This window comes from Lolium rigidum, chromosome 3 (assembly GCF_022539505.1).
Source record: "Lolium rigidum isolate FL_2022 chromosome 3, APGP_CSIRO_Lrig_0.1, whole genome shotgun sequence".
Classification (NCBI taxonomy): Eukaryota; Viridiplantae; Streptophyta; class Magnoliopsida; order Poales; family Poaceae; genus Lolium; species Lolium rigidum.
In genome coordinates this window covers 356240074-356260264 of record NC_061510.1, presented here as the reverse complement: position 1 = coordinate 356260264, position 20191 = coordinate 356240074, and the positions used below count along the sequence as shown (strand labels likewise).

Here is a 20191-nt window from a genome sequence, read left to right as displayed (position 1 = left end):
TGCTTTGGCAGACCGGGACACAGCTGTATCAATCACATGTAAAATTTCTGAAAAACGTGAAAAAAAATCTTCATTTACAAAAGGAGTGGTATTCTGATTGCCAAGTTGTTCAGAAAAGCAAGAATTCTAAAGGCCTACATGCCAAGATACGTAGAGGCTGACTCGGCAGCAGAATCAGCCGACACAGCCACTAGAGGAATTTCCCCGTGCAGGATCTGAAGGCATACCTGACGGCCGGAGGCCGGCCACGCCTCGGACACTAATCACCAGGCGAGCACGGGCACGGCATCTTGAGCATCGAACAGGGGCGGGCAGCATGGCAGGAGTCTAGCGCAAATAGGGGCGGCGTTGAGGTGAACATGAGACGCGGCGGGACTTGGCGTCCAGCATGGGCCTAGAGCTGCGTGCGGCGCGGAGGAACTCTGCAGTGAGCAGGGGCAGGAGGGAGCTTTGCGCTGCGCGACCAAACTGCAGCGAGCAAGAGCTGCCGGGAGGTTGGCCGCAGCGAGTTCAACGTCACTTACCTGTGGCGCGTCGCCGTCGTGCTCTCCACCGAGAACTCCGCCACCACCGCTCGTGGTTCGTCGTCGGCGTTGGCGGCCGCGCTCGAACCTACCGCGCGCAAGACCTGGAGGCCGACGGCACCTCGGACGTGCACCCAGGCGCGACGGTGGCCTTCAGCGCCCCCACTCCAAAACAGCCGCTCCGCCAGCGACACTATGAGGATGGCCGTGTCAGCTCTTCTCCAATACATGTTGGGGAGAAGAGGAGGGCGCCCAGGTCCTCATCGGCTCATCCACGCCCACAGCCTCCTCTAGAGGAGAGGAGGCCCCGAGCTCCTCCACCGTCCACCGTGCTGCGCCAGGGGCAGCACCCGGCCAGTGAGAGAGAATAAGGGGCGCCGCCAGCACCATCGCGGTCCCTTCTGCTACCGAAACAAATTCCTGCTTCCCCCCAACGCCGACCCCGGCCACCGACCTTCGCAGCGCGCCGTCGTCGATGCCTCCATGGCCGCCGTGCTGATTCCTCTCGTCTAGAACAGCACGATGACGTGCCGGACCTGCAGGGGTTGGGGGAGGCCGCGGTCGCCTCTTTCTCCGTCCCATCTCCATACCGCCGCCACCCCGTCTCCCTCCCAAGTTCGTCGGAGGCCGGATCGGCGCGGCACCACACTGCCATGGCCGGCTGATACGTCTCCAACGTATCGATAATTTCTTATGTTCCATGCTACTTTATTGATGATACCTACATGTTTTATGCACATTATATGTCATATTTATGCATTTTCTGGAACTAACCTATTAACAAGATGCCGAAGAGCCAGTTGCTGTTTTCTGCTGTTTTTGGTTTCAGAAATCCTAGTAAAGAAATATTCTCGGAATTGGACGAAACTTTCGCCCAGGGTCCTATTTTTGCACGAAGCTTCCAGAAGACCGAAGACCTAACGAAGTGGGGCCACGAGGCAGCCGGGGGGGGCCGGCGCGGCCCAGCCCTTGGCCGCGCGGCCCTGCCCCCGGGCCCCTCGTGTGGCCCCTCGCGTTGACCTTCCGCCTACTTAAAGCTCCCGTCGCGAAACCCCCGGTACCGAGAGCCACGATACGGAAAACCTTACGGAGACGCCGCCGCCGCGAATCCCATCTCGGGGGATTCCGGAGATCGCCTCCGGCACCTCGCGGAGAGGGGATTCATCTCCCGGAGGACTCTTCATCGCCATGATCGCCTCCGGAGTGATGAGTGAGTAGTCCACCCCTGGACCATGGGTCCATAGCGGTAGCTAGATGGTCGTCTTCTCCTTGTTGTGCTTCATTGTTAGATCTTGTGAGCTGCCTAACATGATCAAGATCATCTATATGTAATTCTATATGTTGTGTTTGTCGGGATCCGATGGATAGAGAGTACTATGATTATGGTGATTATCAATCTATTGTTCATGTGTTGTTTATGATCTTGCATGCTCTCCGTTATTAGTAGAGGCTCGGCCAAGTTTTTACTCTTAACTCCAAGAGGGAGTAATTATGCTCGATAGTGGGTTCATGCCTTCATTGATACCAGGACGAGTGACGAAAGTTCTAAGGTTGTGATGTGCTTGTTGCCACTAGGGATAAAACATTGATGCTATGTCTAAGGATGTAGTTATTGATTACATTACGCACAATACTTAATGCAATTGTCTGTTGCTTTGCAACTTAATACTGGAGGGGTTCGGACGATAACTCGAAGGTGGACTTTTTAGGCATAGATGCGGTTGGATGGCGGTCTATGTACTTTGTCGTAATGCCCAATTAAATCTCACTATATTTACCATGTCATGTATATGCATTGTTATGCCTTTCTCTATTTGTCAATTGCCCGACTGTAATTTGTTCACCCAACATGCTTTTATCTTATGGGAGAGACACCTCTAGTGAACTGTGGACCCCGGTCCTATTCTTTACATAGCATACAATCTACTTGTTTTACTGTTTTCTTTGCAAACATCTTCCACTCGATACGTTTAATCCTTTGTTACAGCAAGCCGGTGAGATTGACAACCTCACTGTTTCGTTGGGACAAAGTACTTGGGTTGTGTTGTGCAGGTTCCTAGTTGGCGCCGGAATCCCTGGTGTTGCGCCGCATCACATTTCGCGACCATCAACCTTCAACGTGCTTCTTGGCTCCTACTGGTTCGATTAAACCTTGGTTTCTTTACGAGGAAAACTTGCTACTGTGCGCATCATACCTTCCTCTTGGGGTTCCCAACGAACGTGTGAGTTACACGCCATCAAGCTCTTTTTCTGGCGCCGTTGTCGGGGAGATCAAGACACGCTGCAAGGGAGTCTCCACTTCTCAATCTCTTTACTTTGTTTTTGTCTTGCTTTATTTTATTTACTACTTTGTTTGCTGCACTAAATCAAAACACAAAAAAAATTAGTTGCTAGTTTTACTTTATTTATTGTCTTGCTCTCTATATCGAAAACACAAAAAAATTAGTTACTTGCATTTACTCTATCTAGTTTGCTTTATTGTCCTGCACTCTATATTTAAAATACAAAAAAAAAATTTTTAGTTACTTTTATTACCATGTCTAGCTCTGAACCTGTTACTTCTTCACCTGAAGACTTAGTTTTCACTTTCAAGCAAGGGGATGAGGAGAGTTTTAAGGATGCTTGGTCTAGAATTTTTACTTCTTATCGCAAAACTGAACCTCAAATGACTCTAAGTTTGCTCCTTAGTAATTTTTATTTTGGTCTTATGGTTCGCTATAGATATGCTTTGGACACTTTAGTAGGAGGAGATTTCCTTCATTGTAATGGGGATCAAGCTTTTAATGCCATAAAGAAATTGGTTGCATCACATGATTCAGCTAATAACTTTGATTCAGCCCTTATTAGCATTCATAATAGATTGAACAATCTCGAGATAAGTACATCTCGCTTAAATGATAATTATCACTTGTGTTCGTAATCGTCTTGAACAAGTCTTAGAGAATCCTAAACCTTCATCATGGGACCCTTCTGTTAAAATTGTCATCGGTGATCGAACTCTTCATGCCTATTGTGATATTATGTATGAATTTTGCCTTATGCCTGAAAACATTTATAAATCTTTGAAACTTTGGGGAGTCGATAAAGGGGGAGAAGAAATAGCTCTTATTGATAACTCTATCATAATTCCTAAGGGAATAGCTGCAGGTGTGCATACAACCATTCGTGGAAGAACAGTATCCATTGATTATCTTATTATTGAAACAGGAAAAATCATATTCGGAAGATCCTTGCTGAAATTATTGGGAGCAGTCATTGATGTGGGAGAAGGCACTCTGAAATTCACCTCTATATCAGGGGGAATCATATATTTCCTAAACCAAAAGGAAAGAAAAACATTAAGAAAGGTAAAGATGAAGCCCAAGGTAAGGTTGACACACCATCTCTCGATAATACTTGATTTGCACTTTCGCGCCTAGCTGAAAGGCGTTAAAGAAAAGCGCTTATGGGAGACAACCCATGTTTTTACCTACAGCAATTTTTTGTTTTATTGAGTCTTGGAAGTTGTTTACTACTGTAGCAACCTCTCCTTATCATGTTTTTGTGCCAAGTAAAGTTTCTATGTCAAAGTTGATGTTATATTTGGGATCGCTGCGCAGAAACAGCATTGCTGTCTGTCACGAATCTGGGCATAATTCTCTGTAGAAAATTCGAAAAAATCTGCCAATTTACGAGCGTGATCCTCAGATATGTACGCAACTTTCATTAGTTTTGAGTTTTTCCATTTGAGCAAGTCTGGTGCCATTTATAAATTCGTCTTTACGGACTGTTCTGTTTTTGACAGATTCTGCCTTTTATTTCGCATTGCCTCTTTTGCTATGTTGGATTTATTTCTTTGATCCATTAATGTCCAGTAGCATTATGCAATGTCCAGAAGTGAAAAGAATGATTGTGTCACCTCTGAATGTGTGAATTATTAATGATGCACTAACCCTCTAATGAGTTTGCTTGAAGTTTGGTGTGAAGGAAGTTTTCAAGGGTCAAGAGAGGAGAATGATATACTAAGATCAAGAGGAGTGAAAGCTCTAAGCTTGGGGATGCCCCCGTGGTTCATCCCTGCATATTTTAAGAAGACTCAAGCATCTAAGCTTGGGGATGCCCAAGGCATCCCCTTCTTCATCGACAACATCATCGGGTTCCTCCCCCGAAACTATATTTTTATTCGAGTCACATCCGGTGTTCTTTACTTGGAGCGTCGGTTTGTTTTCGTTTTTGTTTTTGTTTGAATAAGATGGATCCTAGCATTCACTTTGTGGGAGAGAGACACGCTCCGCTGTTGCATATGGACACATGTGTCCTTAGGCTTTACTCATAATGTTCAAGGCGAAGTTTCTTCTTCGTTAATTTGTTATATGGTTGGAATTGGAAAATGCTACATGTAGTAATTCTAAAAATGTCTTGGATAATGTGATACTTGGCAATTATTGTGCTCATGTTTAAGCTCTTGCATCATATGCTTTGCACCCATTAATGAAGAAATACATAGAGCTTGCTAAAATTTGATTTGCATATTTGGTTTCTCTAAGGTCTAGATAATATCTAGTATTGAGTTTTGAACAACAAGGAAGACAGTGTAGAGTCTTATAATGTTTACAATATGTCTTTTATGTGAGTCTTGCTGCACTTGTTCATCCTTGAGTTTGCTTCAAATAACCTTGCTAGCCTAAACCTTGTATCGAGAGGGAATACTTCTCATGCATCCAAAATCCTTGAGCCAACCATTATGCCATTTGTGTCCACCATACCTACCTACTACATGGTATTTACCCGCCATTCCAAAGTAAATTGCTTGAGTGCTACCTTTAAAATTCCATCATTCGCCTTTGCAATATATAGCTCATGGGACAAAATAGCCTTAAAAACTATCGTAGTATTGAATATGTACTTATGCACTTTATATTTTATTAAGTTGCTTGTTGTGCGATAACCATGTTTCGGGGAACGCCATCAACTATTGTTGAATATCATGTGAGTTGCTATGCATGTCCGTCTTGTCTGAAGGTCTATCATTTTAGTGGTTGGAGCATGCAAAATTGTTAGAGAAGAACATTGGGCCGCTAACTAAAGCCATGAATCATGGTGGAAGTTTCAGTTTTGGACATATATCCTCAATCTCATATGAGAATAATAACTTTGCTACATGCTTATGCATTAAAGAGGAGTCCATTATCCGTTGTCCATGTTGTCCCGGTATGGATGTCTAAGTTGAGAATAATCAAAAGCGAGAAATCCGAAATGCGAGCATTCTCCTTGGACCTTTGTACAGGCGGCATGGAGGTACCCCTTTGTGACACTTGGTTGAAACATGACATGCAAAGATCCGGTAGTCCAAGTTAAGTAGGACGAGGTGCGGGCACTATTAGTATACTATGCGTGAGGCTTGCAACTTGTAAGATATAATTTACATAACTCATATGCTTTATTACTACCGTTGACAAAATTGTTTCATGTTTTCAAAATAAAAGCTCTAGCACAAATACAGCAATCGATGCTTTCCTCTGCGAAGGACCATTCTTTTACTTTTATTGTTGAGTCAGTTTACCTATCTCCTTCCACCTTAAGAAGCAAACACTTGTGTGAACTGTGCATTGATTCCTACATACTTGCATATTGCACTTGTTATATTACTTTATGTTGACAATATCCATGAGATATACATGTTACAAGTTGAAAGCAACCGCTGAAACTTAATCTTCTTATGTGTTGCTTCAACACCTTTACTTTGATTTATTGCTTTACGAGTTAACTCTTATGCAAGACTTATTGATGCTTGTCTTGAAGTACTATTCATGAAAAGTCTTTGCTATATGATTCAGTTGTTTACTCATGTCATTACCTTTGCTTTGATCGCTGCATTCATTACATATGTTTACAAATAGTATGATCAAGATTATGATGGCATGTCACTTCGAAATTATCTTTGTTATCGTTTTACCTGCTCGGGACGAGCGGAACTAAGCTTGGGGATGCTGATACGTCTCCAACGTATCGATAATTTCTTATGTTCCATGCTACTTTATTGATGATACCTACATGTTTTATGCACATTATATGTCATATTTATGCATTTTCCGGAACTAACCTATTAACAAGATGCCGAAGAGCCGATTCTTGTTTTTCGCTGTTTTTGGTTTCGAAATCCTAGTAAAGAAATATTCTCGGAATTGGACGAAACTTTCGCCCAGGGTCCTATTTTTGCACGAAGCTTCCAGAAGACCGAAGACCTAACGAAGTGGGGCCACGAGGCAGTCAGGGGGGTGGCCGGCGCGGCCCAGCCCTTGGCCGCGCGGCCCTGCCCCTGGGCCCCTCGTGTGGCCCCTCGCGTTGACCTTCCGCCTACTTAAAGCTCCCGTCGCGAAACCCCCGCATCGAGAGCCACGATACGGAAAACCTTACGGAGACGCCGCCGCCGCGAATCCCATCTCGGGGGATTCTCGGAGATCGCCTCCGGCACCCCGCCGGAGAGGGGATTCATCTCCCGGAGGACTCTTCATCGCCATGATCGCCTCCGGAGTGATGAGTGAGTAGTCCACCCCTGGACCATGGGTCCATAGCAGTAGCTAGATGGTCGTCTTCTCCTTGTTGTGCTTCATTGTTAGATCTTGTGAGCTGCCTAACATGATCAAGATCATCTATATGTAATTCTATATGTTGTGTTTGTCGGGATCCGATGGATAGAGAGTACTATGATTATGGTGATTATCAATCTATTGTTCATGTGTTGTTTATGATCTTGCATGCTCTCCGTTATTAGTAGAGGCTCTGGCCAAGTTTTTACTCTTAACTCCAAGAGGGAGTAATTATGCTCGATAGTGGGTTCATGCCTTCATTGATACCTGGGACAGTGACAGAAAGTTCTAAGGTTGTGATGTGCTGTTGCCACTAGGGATAAAACATTGATGCTATGTCTAAGGATGTAGTTATTGATTACATTACGCACAATACTTAATGCAATTGTCTCGTTGCTTTGCAACTTAATACCGGAGGGGTTCGGACGATAACCTGAAGGTGGACTTTTTAGGCATAGATGCGATTGGATGGCGGTCTATGTACTTTGTCGTAATGCCCAATTAAATCTCACTATATTTACCATGTCATGTATATGCATTGTTATGCCTTTCTCTATTTGTCAATTGCCCGATCGTAATTTGTTCACCCAACATGCTTTTATCTTATGGGAGAGACACCTCTAGTGAACTGTGGACCCCGGTCCTATTCTTTACATAGCATACAATCTACTTGTTTTACTGTTTTCTTTGCAAACATCTTCCACTCGATACGTTTAATCCTTTGTTACAGCAAGCCGGTGAGATTGACAACCTCACCGTTTCGTTGGGACAAAGTACTTGGGTTGTGTTGTGCAGGTTCCTAGTTGGCGCCGGAATCCCCGGTGTTGCGCCGCATCACATTTCGCGACCATCAACCTTCAACGTGCTTCTTGGCTCCTACTGGTTCGATTAAACCTTGGTTTCTTTCTGAGGGAAAACTTGCTACTGTGCGCATCATACCTTCCTCTTGGGGTTCCCAACGAACGTGTGAGTTACACGCCATCACCGGCCTAGGGAACTCGGCGAGATGCCCCTCCTCCTCGTGTGCTGCGCCCGTGGAGGTCCACAATGGGAAGCAGAATAATAGAGGGGCGGCCTGCTGGCATTGCCGAGGGACGTGACCCCATGGAAGCCCGTGAGGCTATTCTCGGGAGGGGAGGAAGAGGATAAATCGGGAGAGGAGGAGAATTCCAGAGAGAAGTTACGCCGCTTTGACCGAGTTGTGCCTTTACGACGACAGCTTAAGATACCCAAATAACTGAGTAACAGAGGAAAGAAAATTAAAAGCTCCTAAATAACCGCTAGAGAGCACCAAAGCGTACACAAGAGGAAAAACTTGTGGGAATTAAACCACCACGGAACACACGTGTTGGCTCTGCCTTAATTGTAAAAAAAAATTCAAAACCCTGTGAAAAATGGAAGCTGTTCACGTTTAGTATAGTAATATATTTAGCCTTCAATTTGTATCTCCAGTTTTCTAGTTCTTCTACCAACTCTTCTTCAATTGTTATTCTTGTTAATCCCAACTCGTCAGATCCAGTTAGTGTCCTGACAAATGCTGCCAAAATTATCCTATCCGTTTAGGTTACACAAGCTCGGCACACGCCGGTTTTGACCGCCCACGAGGAGGCGCGCCCCTGCCCGTGCCGGCGCGCGCTCCCAAACCTCACCCACCACAAACAACTCGTCACCATCCCCCGACGGATTCTCCTTGGACGACCCAACCGACGGGGAGCGTTCCTGCACCGCCGCGGCGTGTGCTGCCTCGTGCCGGCGCCCGCTAGCACAAAACGGGGGGCGCCTCTGGTCTGGTGTCTCTCCTCCCACAGGTTGGGGTTGGGCAGTTCAGATTCCAGTTCCAGTACTGACAGCGCACGGAAATCCAAAGATAGCCCACCGGTTTCCCCCAATACCTCGGCACGCCCACCTCTGCCCTATCCGATCGCCTCTCAGAGTCTGGTCACCATAAATACCCAAGAAGCGGGAACTGCTATCCCAATCCAACCCGAACTACGAATTACTGCAATCCAAATTCCAATCCAAGAGCAAGAGCCGATCGTCGTGTTCCTTCTGAAAATCGATCGTTGTAAAGCGTGCAGAGCAGATAGTGCAGCCTAGGCGATGGCTCCCAGCGCGTCCATGCTGTTCCTGAGCTACCACCAGCTCCACCACCACCACGGCCCCGCTGCCGCTGCGGCGGAGGTGGACGCGGCGCCGCGCGAGGGTGGCGCTGGCGCCGGTGGCTTTCGGTTCAGCTTCCGCAACGTTTTCTCTGCCGCCGTCCTGACACCGCGGCCGGAGGTGGCGGGCGGCGAGGGGAAGAAGCAGAGGCTGCGCAACGCCGGCGGCGATCAGGAGGAGACGGCCGCGGGCGCGGCGCTGGGAAGCAGGTTCGAGGAGGCCGTGGAGCTCAGCTGCTGGTCGTCCTGAAGCTTTGCGCGCACCTGCGGTAGCCTCCGCCTCCCGCCCATTGTAAATCAGCATGAACAAATGCGTCGCATTGCGCCGATTAAGCATCGAGGCAACGGCATACTATGCGTAGATAGAATGCGACTGCAATGTGTATAAGAACTCGAATTTCCTTAATTTTTCGTATGACAAATCTTGTTCATTTTTAGCTATTCCTCTTGTTCCTTTGGCAGTTTCGAATCAGTGTGCTGATTACGATCGTTCACATCTTGTACCACAAGAACGTCCGCTGTTTTAAAAACAACAAATAATTCGTGACCATCCATTTTCTTCCTCCCGGACAGATTCTCTATCGATTTCCCACTGACGGATGGATGGATGGTAGCTTTATCCGACGTGTGCTGCCTCGTGCTAGCACATGCTCTCATCTTCTCTCCATGGCACCTACGAGAGCAAACATCTAGCTCAATGTAGTATCTACAAGTAACAAGCTACTTCCTCTGCTCCTAAATATAAAATATTCGGGCAGTTCAATTTAATCCTCCAAAACGTTTTGTATTTATTATTTAGAAGCAGAGTGGGTATTGACGAAAAATTGGGGTGATTACATGATAATGTGTTTTGCGCTATCCACACGGGCTTGTGACTATAGACCGTGCTGCCATGAGAAAATTGCACATAACATCACCTTTTGGTACTCGATCCATTTTTTGAATACATGATACTGTCAAAAATATAATTTTCATCTGTACAAGGCTACTATCTTTCTTTCGAGAAGAACTGAATAGATTTCTCTTTTGTAAACTGGCACTCATCAATGTGAAGGTTGCATGCCGTCATAGAGATGGAGAAACCAGATGCAACATGTTTTATTTGTTCAAGAAATTTTCCACATAATTAATCATGTTTTCTATTAGTTGTTTTTTTTCTTACTATCTAAAAATGACATAATGACCTTGCATACAAGAACGGACAAAGTAAAAAAGTTAGAGAAAACGCAGAATCAAAAACATCTTTTATAGTGAAATCTAAATTTTGAGGTAATGTATTGCAGCTAGCCTAAGTAGATGTTTTAGGGCTCTTAAAAGTGTATCTACCATGTGCAATAGTTGCACGATATTTTTAAATGGTATGCCCGCCGGTGGGTTTCTGACGTCAACAATGCCATAATTATACAGTTATTTAAATAAACGGCCATCATATATAGCTGTAGGAAAAATGTATTTTGATGTGCATAATGTGTATGTTTTCAACCATTATGCTGCCATTTTAGAAAAAAAAAGTCATATGATTGCGCTAGGCCGTTAGAAAATAATCGTATTTTTGCGAAATACGGTACTACCTCCGATTCAAGGAATAAGGCGCCCTCGCTTTACGTGTTTTTTGTTTGATCAAGAATTACTTAAAATATATAAAGATTATTTGTATGAAATTGGCATCATTAGAAAGTGCTTTTCAATACGAATCTAACGATACTAATTACATACAATATAATTAAGATTTTGTTGCTCAATTTTATGGTCAAATTTCGTCTTGGAATACGCGTGCGCCTTATTCCTTGGGACGGAGGTAGTATAAAATTTAGCTCCACAAGTTAGGTCCCCAAAAGTTTTGATTGCGTGATCATTTTTGCACGCTATGCTACTCGCTCCGTATTTATTTACTTTGCGTTGTAAGTTTAGTCCAAGTAAAAACTTTACAAAGTTTGGTCAAGGAAAAAAATATTACCAAATACATATAATATGAAGATATATTGTATAACGATTCTAGTAAAATAAATTTTATATTTTACAATAGGCGTTTATATACTTTATAAAGTTTAACTTTAAGTAATTTTAGAACCTGGTGAAGTAATTGTATTGCGTGCAATTTTGTAATGCTGCCGCGGCACCCATCCCACGAGCTCCGGACTCGAGAAGGAATCTAACGATAGCCCACCGGTTTTCCCCAAAACCTCGGGCCCACCCACCGTATCCAGATATCCAATTGCCTCGTCATGCTTACCGACTCCGCACTCCATAAATACGGCCGCAGCCACGTATCTTATCCAATCTCATCCGATCCAAACCACATCCAATCCAATCCAACACCGTCGTGATCGTTCTAGTAGAATCGATCGCAGCAAATCGGAGAACACCTAGCTACGCAATGGCCCCCAGCGCCTCGATGCTGTTCCCGATCTACCACCACGGCCCCGCGGCGGTGGAGGCGCCGCGCGAGGGTGGTTTTAGGTTCGGCTTCCGCAATGTCCTGTTCCCTACCGGTTTCCTGGCGATGATGACGCGACGGGATAAGGCGCCGGCGGCGGTGCCGGAGGTGGCGGCCGCCGAGGTGGTGAAACAGAGAGGGCTTCACGCCGGCGGCGATCGGGACGCGGAGGAGAAGGCCGCGGCGCTCGGAAGCAAGTTCGAGGAGGCGGTGCGGCTCAGCTGCTGGGCGTCTTGAAGCCTTCCGCGTACGCGGCCTAGTTCTATGTTGCTTGCCATGTAAATAAATCAGCAAATTAACAGAATGCATTGCGTCGATCGAGCATCCAGGCATGTGTAGATTAGACTAGAACGCGACTGTGTATATAAATTCGAATTCCCGTTTTCCTATGTCAAATATTTGGTGCTGTTTGTTTTCGGTTTTTTCTTTTGCGAATCAAAAAGCTTTATTGATTATTAATTAATGAGAGAAGTCCAATTTACGCCCCTAAACTCGTCTCAAAGTTCAGATTACAACCCTCAACTTTATTTTGGTTCAATCTTCAACCCTAAATTCTATAAACTGTTCGGAATTGGACCTTCTACCCTTTTTTGACATGTATTGAACTGGGTTTTCTCGCCAGTTAGCGGTTTTTCTTCCTATATACTGTGCCAACTCATCAACATACAACATACACGGTACAAGAAAAATCAGTGCAAGGGATGATTTTGAACCGTTTTTAGAATTCAGGGTTGAAAGTTAAACCAAAATAAAGTTGAGGGTTGTAAGCTGAACTTTGAGATAAGTTTAGGGGGTAAATTGGACTTCTCTCTTAATTAATCGGATTACAATCAATCACTCTAGCGCCAGGATTATAATTGATCCAAAGGCATCTCCTACTAATTGAACTAGCTTGCTTAGCACAAATATGGGTCGCTTAGTTAGCATCCCGCCCAACAAAAACTACTGTGAAAGTAGAAAAGGCTCTCGTAATTTTCCTAATCTCGTGGCATATAGATTTTAATTTCGATTCATCCTTTCTTTCCTCAGCGTAGAGCTCAACAACTTCCTTAACACCAGACTCAATAATTACACAAGTGTAGCCCCTATCGACTGCCATATGTGCACCATCTTGAATCGCCAAACGCTTCTAGCACCCTAGCGCTTGATGCATGTTCATACCACAATGCTTGTCCACGTATCATGGTGCCCTGGTAATCTCTAACTACCACACTCGTGCTGCTAGAACTAGACTCTTCACTAAGCTTGCGTCAGTATTTATTTTCAGAGTGCCTTTCCCAGGGAAAGTCCAACGAGCTTTAGTCCTTGCTACTACCTCCGTTTCGGTTTAACAGGCACGCACGCAGTTCAAGATAAACTTTGACAATTGATTTGGTCAACAAAATATAACTTTTATGTCTACAAAATATATATCGTTAGATTCGTATGCAAAAAAGATTTCCAATGATATAATTTTTGTGACATATATTTCATATTTTATTGACTAAAATAATGGTCAAAACAATTTCTTAAACTACGTGCGCGCCTGTTAATCTGAGACGGAGGGAGTAGTTTGGTTGCCTTCTCCTTCCTTGTTTTGGGTAGATCAATTATAGTCACCTATGGCAAAGTCAGGGGGTTGCCCCCCAGCCCATGGGCTTTAACAAAGAAAATACTAACAAAAAGAGCATTTGCCCCCCCCCCCCCCCCCGCCCCCCATTTGAACAAAATAGGCCTGTGTTGGCCTTTCAGCCCATTTGCCCCCCATTGCATGGGTTGATGCTCCGCCACTGATTATAGTCTCAGTTTCCCATTGAACCAACGCCGACACTGATCTTCAATGTTCACCATGATTGCGAGCATTGCGCTCCTGCCAGATTGCTCACACAACGGAGCTTATGCTCTTATCATTATCGTTGATCGACAAATGATCCAGCATATCCATCAACCAAGAGTTAGTGTGGAATGATGGCAGCTTTACGTCTGCCATGCCTTTCATCTCGCCCAAAAAAAGTCGCACCGACGTACAGTCAAACATAGCATGCGATATGTACTCCTCTAAGGCACCACACGCCTCACAGTGTGCAAGGCGCTCCATATGCTTATTCTTCAAAAATGCTTTAGTTGGTACAAATTGTTTGATCACTACCCACCAAAAGGACTTAATTGGGAAGAAGATTTCATTGGAATTCAAGTTTCACGTGTTCGTCGTGTCCTTGCAACTTCTGGATTCGAGGTGCAAAATTTCCAATTCTTCCCAAAAGCTTAAACCTGGAGGGAAAAAAAATCTCACTGCCAACGGAAAATCCTATTTGATGCTCGTAGCATAGTGCTAGGATGCATACCTATGTCTCCTTCATCAAACGATAGTTGGGCCGGCCTAGTTGGGTGGTGGTCGGGAAGGAAGACCCTGTCGGGGAGGAAGAAGATGACGACAACCACATGCCCACTTCATTTGAGAGGGGGAAGACACGGCTGGTCGATGTGTTGCCGGAAGAGGTGAGGCCTAGAACTTTGGTATGGTTGTGGGGGTTTAGGGTTTCGGGGGTGGGAGATCGTCGACGACGGGGCTTAGGGTTTAGGTTGCCTGAGATGAGGGTGGGGAGGCATGGACGTGTTACTGATTTAATAATTCGTGCATGCACGCTGACACATATCAAATGATTATTATTTATGACACCAATTCGATACCACTGTATTTGTCTTGAAATATAGTATCATATTATACGAATTTGATGTTATTTATGTTGCTAATATTTTAATAAAATTGATCAGAATTTAGTTTCTTTATTTAAAATATAAGCTAGAAGTACGGAAACGTACATCTTAACCCGAGCTCATATGCTCCTGTCTAAATAAAAAAATGTGCAAAAATAGCATACAAAATTAAAAAATTATGATTTTTTACGAGAAACATGGGAATATGTTCTAACTGCATGAAAAATTATCGTGAGAAGTGGTTTGATGGACTATGGAAAAATAATAAAATTCATCGCTGTTTGGAGTATTCGGATTTGTTGTTTGCAACAGTCTAAGTTGTCTTTCTTACACAGACCATGCATATTTTCTCGGAGATTTTTGGCATGCTATTGTAAAACATGTTTATATTCCTTGTACAAAAAGTTCAATTTTTTTCTATTTTTTTTATTGAAACAGAGTCATATGTGGGAGCATAAAAACATCATTCCGAGAAGTACATTTATTTGAGAACGGTTGAAGTCTGTAAACGGCTTCAATCAGAGCCCACAAACAAGAGGGTTCAGCCCACAACTACAAAACCGGGCCACACGGTTCACTAGGCCTTTCGCGCAGAACCCTTACCCCTCGCTCGCGCGGCGCCTTCTCTTTTCCGGGACTCCTCCTCGGACCTCCCTCTGCTCTGCTGCCTCGTCCAGAAATCGCTGCTCCCCCTCCTCCTTCTAATCAGCCGGAGCGCCATGAAGGTGAGTGATCCCACGAGCCTCTGCTGCGCTCTCCGTTTCTCCGGATGAGGTCGCGTGTGCTCCGAGCACCGGCTGTTCGGTGCGCGGTTTCGGGAGTTCCTGTTAGCGTGCCGGCCATGTGCTCGACGTAATGCCTCGCTGGGTGTCCTGTGCAGATCGCCGTGGAGGGATGCATGCACGGGGAGCTGGACAAGGTCTACGACACGATGCGCCGTCTCGAGGAAGCTGAGGGCATCAAGATCGACCTCCTCATCTGCTGCGGCGACTTCCAGGTGTGCAGTCCGCCCTGTCTGCTATTGGAGTTTTTTTTTTTGGCCCTTCAAGACATTACATGTGTATAGTTTTGCTTTACGCATGTGGGCAAATGTGCATGTTGGTTTGCAAATAAAAATTCTTGCTAGTGTTGGCATCCGCTATACCCGCACCTGCTGTGGGAGCTGTCTGGTTGCGATGCTGTTCTTTTGTCTGTTTGAACCTGATAACTGCTACTAGGTGGAGTAGATAACTAATGCACTTACCACAGCATTTTCTAAGTGCACGATAGACTTACACATACGTCGCTTCAAAGCCTTTAACTGAACGCTGCAATAGTTTGTCTTAGGGAAATATGTTCCTCTTACATGTCCTTAAGACGTCCATATCTGTCTCCATCCAGTGGAGCATGAACAAGCTATTCTTCACAAGGTTATAGCTTAATGTTCGATAGTCTTTCAGTGTACACTGACATTACACCTTTTCATGCAGGCTGTAAGGAATGAGAGCGATTTACACTGTGTAAACGTCAAACCAAAGTACCGTACCATGAACTCATTTTGGAAGTACTACTCCGGACAAGCAGTTGCCCCATACCCCACTATCTTCATCGGTGGAAACCATGAAGCATCCAATTATTTGTGGGAACTGTGAGTCTTTTTGTCATTTATGCCCTGCACAACTTTCGAAATACAAATTCTTGGTTTCGTTTAGCTCTGTGACTCTATTGTATATTTTCACTTCGGGGGGAAATAACTAGAATTGGCACATACGAATTTGGGGAAGACTGAACCACAGTATTCTTAAATTTTCCACAGATTTTACTCAAATTTTCTTTCTAAATAAAATCTGTTATGTATATGGGAGTGTGTTGTTATTATTGTATAGCCACTTACATACTCCTGGCTGTGGGGCCCCTATTGTAATTCATAGAAACATAGGATGTAAATGAATGGAATTAAAGGGACAAATACATCGTTTTGAATCTAAGGCTTCCTATTTTTTTTCTTAGATTTTAATTAAAGATTAACAGATTTCATTCATTAGATAAATTGATTTCAATATATTTGTGTACTACTGTTCAGTGCGTGATAATTTCCATTGTGGTATAATACCGATCAGGTACTATGGAGGATGGGCAGCACCTAACATCTACTTTTTGGGGTTTGCTGGTGTTGTTAAATTTGGAAACATTCGAATTGGTGGAATGTCAGGAATACATAAGCAAAATGATTATTACTCAGGCAAGTTAGTTGATATTTGTTTGGGATACTTTGTAATTTGTAGTTTGCAGATTCATAGTTCTTTTTAATAATTTGATTCTAGAAGATATTGCGTAGGGAGTTGAAGCATGTTGAAGATGGGTCCTAAACTAGAACTATAGATGTCATCACACTCTGATCAGAGCATTCAAAACTTATTGTTGCTAACCTACGCAGGACACCATGAGAGGCCTCCATACAGTGAAGCTAACAAGATATCAGTGTACCATGTGAGGCATTATGATGTTCTCAAGCTAATGCATGTGAAGGAGCCTCTAGATATATTCATCTCACATGACTGGCCTGTGGGCATTACTGAATATGGAAACTGGCAGAAACTCATTCAACAGAAAAGGCATTTCGAAGAAGAGGTAATACCAAGTTACCTACTGGCAATGGCGGAACCAGCCCAAATATCCAGTGGGGGCCTTATTTCTTAGCTAAGTGGGGGCCCAGGTAGTAATATAGTAAGCTTTAAAGCTGCAAAAAATTGACTGGGGACCTAGGCCCCCACTGGGCTCAACGTGGGTCCGCCCCTGCTAGTGGAATAGGAGATTTTTTGTGTTACACTTTTGTTATGTATGTGCAGTTTATCTTATATATTAAGAGGATATCTTTTAGCTTGGGTCTTAAACCAATTAGATATAAGATCTATGACTTGTTATTATATTGGATTGTTAGGCCACTATATAAAGAGGACCCTCTGTGCGGAATAAAGCAGAATTAGAAAAGTGGTTCTTCTACCTTGCCCGTAAGCTTTAGTACGCTACACATTCGGGGCATGTCAACAATCTTCTCTCTATAACATATGCCTGCCACAACTGATCACCCACTAACCTTGTGATAATGCCTCAAGGGAACTTGTTCACTTGCTGTGCAACAATGCCACATTTTGAGGCAAAGCCAAGGATAATATGATTAATGTGATGCCAAAGTTTTCATGATGTGTTACTATGTTGAAATAGTCTCCAAGGTTGTAAGTTAGCTGAACTTTGTTTTTTGACCTTTTCCTGCGAATTAATCTTGTCAAGGTTACACTGGATAAACCTTACCATTTTCAGTAAAAATGCCAATTCCTTGCTTACATTATATGTGGGTCGCACTCACGTGTATGGGCAAAAAAAGTATTTTCTATTTGGAAAACTAATTCCCAGGACACCAAATCTTGTATGATGGCCACTCTGGTCTGATATGCACAGTGCTTGACTGAGACTGCTCTCTCTTCATGCTTCCCTAGCACATACCTTTTAGGATTGTCCGATTGTGTTGCATCTGAATATCATACTATTTTTATATTATCTTGCCATTTCAGGTCCGCACAAGAACACTAGGCAGCCAATCAGCAGCAAAATTACTGAGCAAATTGAAACCACCGTACTGGTTTTCAGCTCATCTTCATTGTAAGTTTCCAGCTATCATTCAACATGGTGAGGATGGACCTACAACAAAGTTTCTTGCGCTTGATAAGTGCATTCCCAGGCGGAATTTCTTGCAGGTACTCTTATCTCGTTTTTCACGGTCATTTGATCCACTACAAATAAGTTTCTGTTACACATTTGTTCTGAGTAAATCATGCCAATCCATTTTTAGGTACTAGACATTCCATCCAATCCAGGGCCATATGAAATCCAGTACGACGAAGAATGGCTTGCAATAACACGAAGATTCCATAATGTTTTCCCCTTAACTCGGGCACCATTCAGAATGTTGGTGCATACAATGTCTTTATTGTTATGTGTGATCAATAATTCGAAAATATATAATAAATGGAAAATCTGGATTAATTCCATTGGCTTATCCTACAGGAATGAAGAACTTGACATTCAAAATGACCGACAGTGGGTTAGGAGCAAGTTGAATGCTAGAGGGGCTAAGCCATTTGATTTTGTCCAGACTGCTCCACCTTTTAATCCGTCCATGCCAGTTGATAATCCCCCCGCAGCGGGTAAGCTTAAATAGTGACATCTTGACTGTGATCGATGAGTAGTATGGATTTTACCATCAAAATGTTTCTTGAATCTCGAGCTACCATATAGTTTTCCTTTAGTTCCACACTTTCATGTTATATTACTGTTCACTCATTTCAACCCAGTTGTTCTTGTATTTAAAGTACCACAAAAATAGTGTTCAATTCCAAGCATTTAAATTGTATTCCCTTTCTTTGTCAAACTTGGAAATATTCCTTTTAATGGTTCTTGTGCTACGTACAGTTCATTGCAGGAATCCGCAAACTGAATCTTTTCTCCAGTTTTTACAACTCCCATATCTGCTGGACTCGTCTAATTCTGGGGGTATGTTTCTCGTTCTCTGATAATAAAACCTTATGGCTTTTGCTCAATGTCACTTATAGTGTTTTTAAGCTCTGAGTTTCATGCATATGACAAGCCAAGGACTGGTTGGCTTATGGTCTGGCGGTCTGACATAATCAGCTTACACTCAAACTATTTGTCTACCAAAAGAAAAAGAAAAGCAGTTGTTTTATTTATACATCTCCTGGTGGTTATACTTTGTGGTAACTTGTGGTTACCCATCTTTCGGTCGACAGGGGTTAATAGAAATGCATCGAGCTCGCAGCCAGCACATCCACTTAATAACGACGACATAGAGCTCCCCGACGAAATTGAAGATGACGAAGATGACGAATGAAGCACTGATAGTAGTAGACAAGTCCCGTTGCATTATCCCTCCGTCCAGGGTTTTGTTGGCAGATATTTTGATGACTGTCCCTACCTCTGTAGAGCATAACTGCAGAACGAACTAAGAGTACCCGACTTTGTCAAATTTAATGGGGCGTGTACTAAATCTAGTTGGAAACATGTTAACCAGTACTTAGCTTAACTTGATGAAGTTAGTATCAAGGAACACTTAAAAGTGCGTTTGTTCCATTTGTGTCTAACTGATACTTCTTTTTTCATGGTTTTCAGTATTAGCTTCTAACTCTATTCATACTTAGTTCCATCTGGAGAATAAAATTCCATGAACACTTTTTTTTTAAACTCGTGATAAAGAGCTGAAGTTGTCCCATCTTATATCAGTTCGGCAAAATCCTGACAAGTTGATTTTTGACTATGTCAAACGTTTCATGAATAAGAAAAGCCATTGCTATAGTTTGGTGACAACAGAGAAACACGGCCGACTTAGAGCAACTCTGGCTGATCATGTAACTTCCAAACTTAAAAAATGCGATGGTAGATCCGCTAAGTGTCGACCTCTGAAGGAAATATCGTAAAATAAATACGAGTTTGAATATAGCATGATTTTTCACTATATTGTTATACGTCCAAATCTTGTAAAATACAACTAAGATCTGCCGCTGTCGCGCACAGCCCTAGCACCTCCGCCCGTCGAACGAGCATATCCAGCCCGAACTTCTCTTACCCCCGGTGAACTGCCGACCTCCCGTTTCGTGGTTCTTTTTAGTTCATGTTTAGTCTTATATATCAGTTGCACTTTTCAAACCCCTAGTGTTCACAAACAAAGTCAAAATCTCATGATATTTTTATGTAGGAGGAACTAGGGAGGCTTTGGTTGACAGGGAAATACTTTGTTCTCAATTAACCGAGCCT

General features: G+C 43.6%; 2 protein-coding genes across 2 annotated transcripts; both read left to right on the top strand.

Moving 5' to 3' along the window:
- The first annotated feature begins 11526 nt into the window (after positions 1-11526).
- On the top strand, positions 11527-11976 carry LOC124700354. The gene has a single exon (XM_047232497.1). It carries the CDS (start codon positions 11630-11632, stop codon positions 11924-11926), a length of 297 nt encoding a protein of 98 aa, XP_047088453.1. The 5' UTR covers positions 11527-11629; the 3' UTR covers positions 11927-11976.
- A 3065-nt stretch (positions 11977-15041) lies between these two features.
- Positions 15042-19510, top strand: LOC124700353 (lariat debranching enzyme-like). The gene is made up of 10 exons (XM_047232496.1): positions 15042-15111; positions 15267-15383; positions 15856-16013; positions 16486-16607; positions 16803-16996; positions 17938-18120; positions 18216-18331; positions 18431-18570; positions 18836-18916; positions 19171-19510. Exons 1-10 carry the CDS (start codon positions 15106-15108, stop codon positions 19269-19271), a joined length of 1218 nt encoding a protein of 405 aa, XP_047088452.1. The 5' UTR covers positions 15042-15105; the 3' UTR covers positions 19272-19510.
- The last annotated feature ends 681 nt before the right edge of the window (positions 19511-20191 follow it).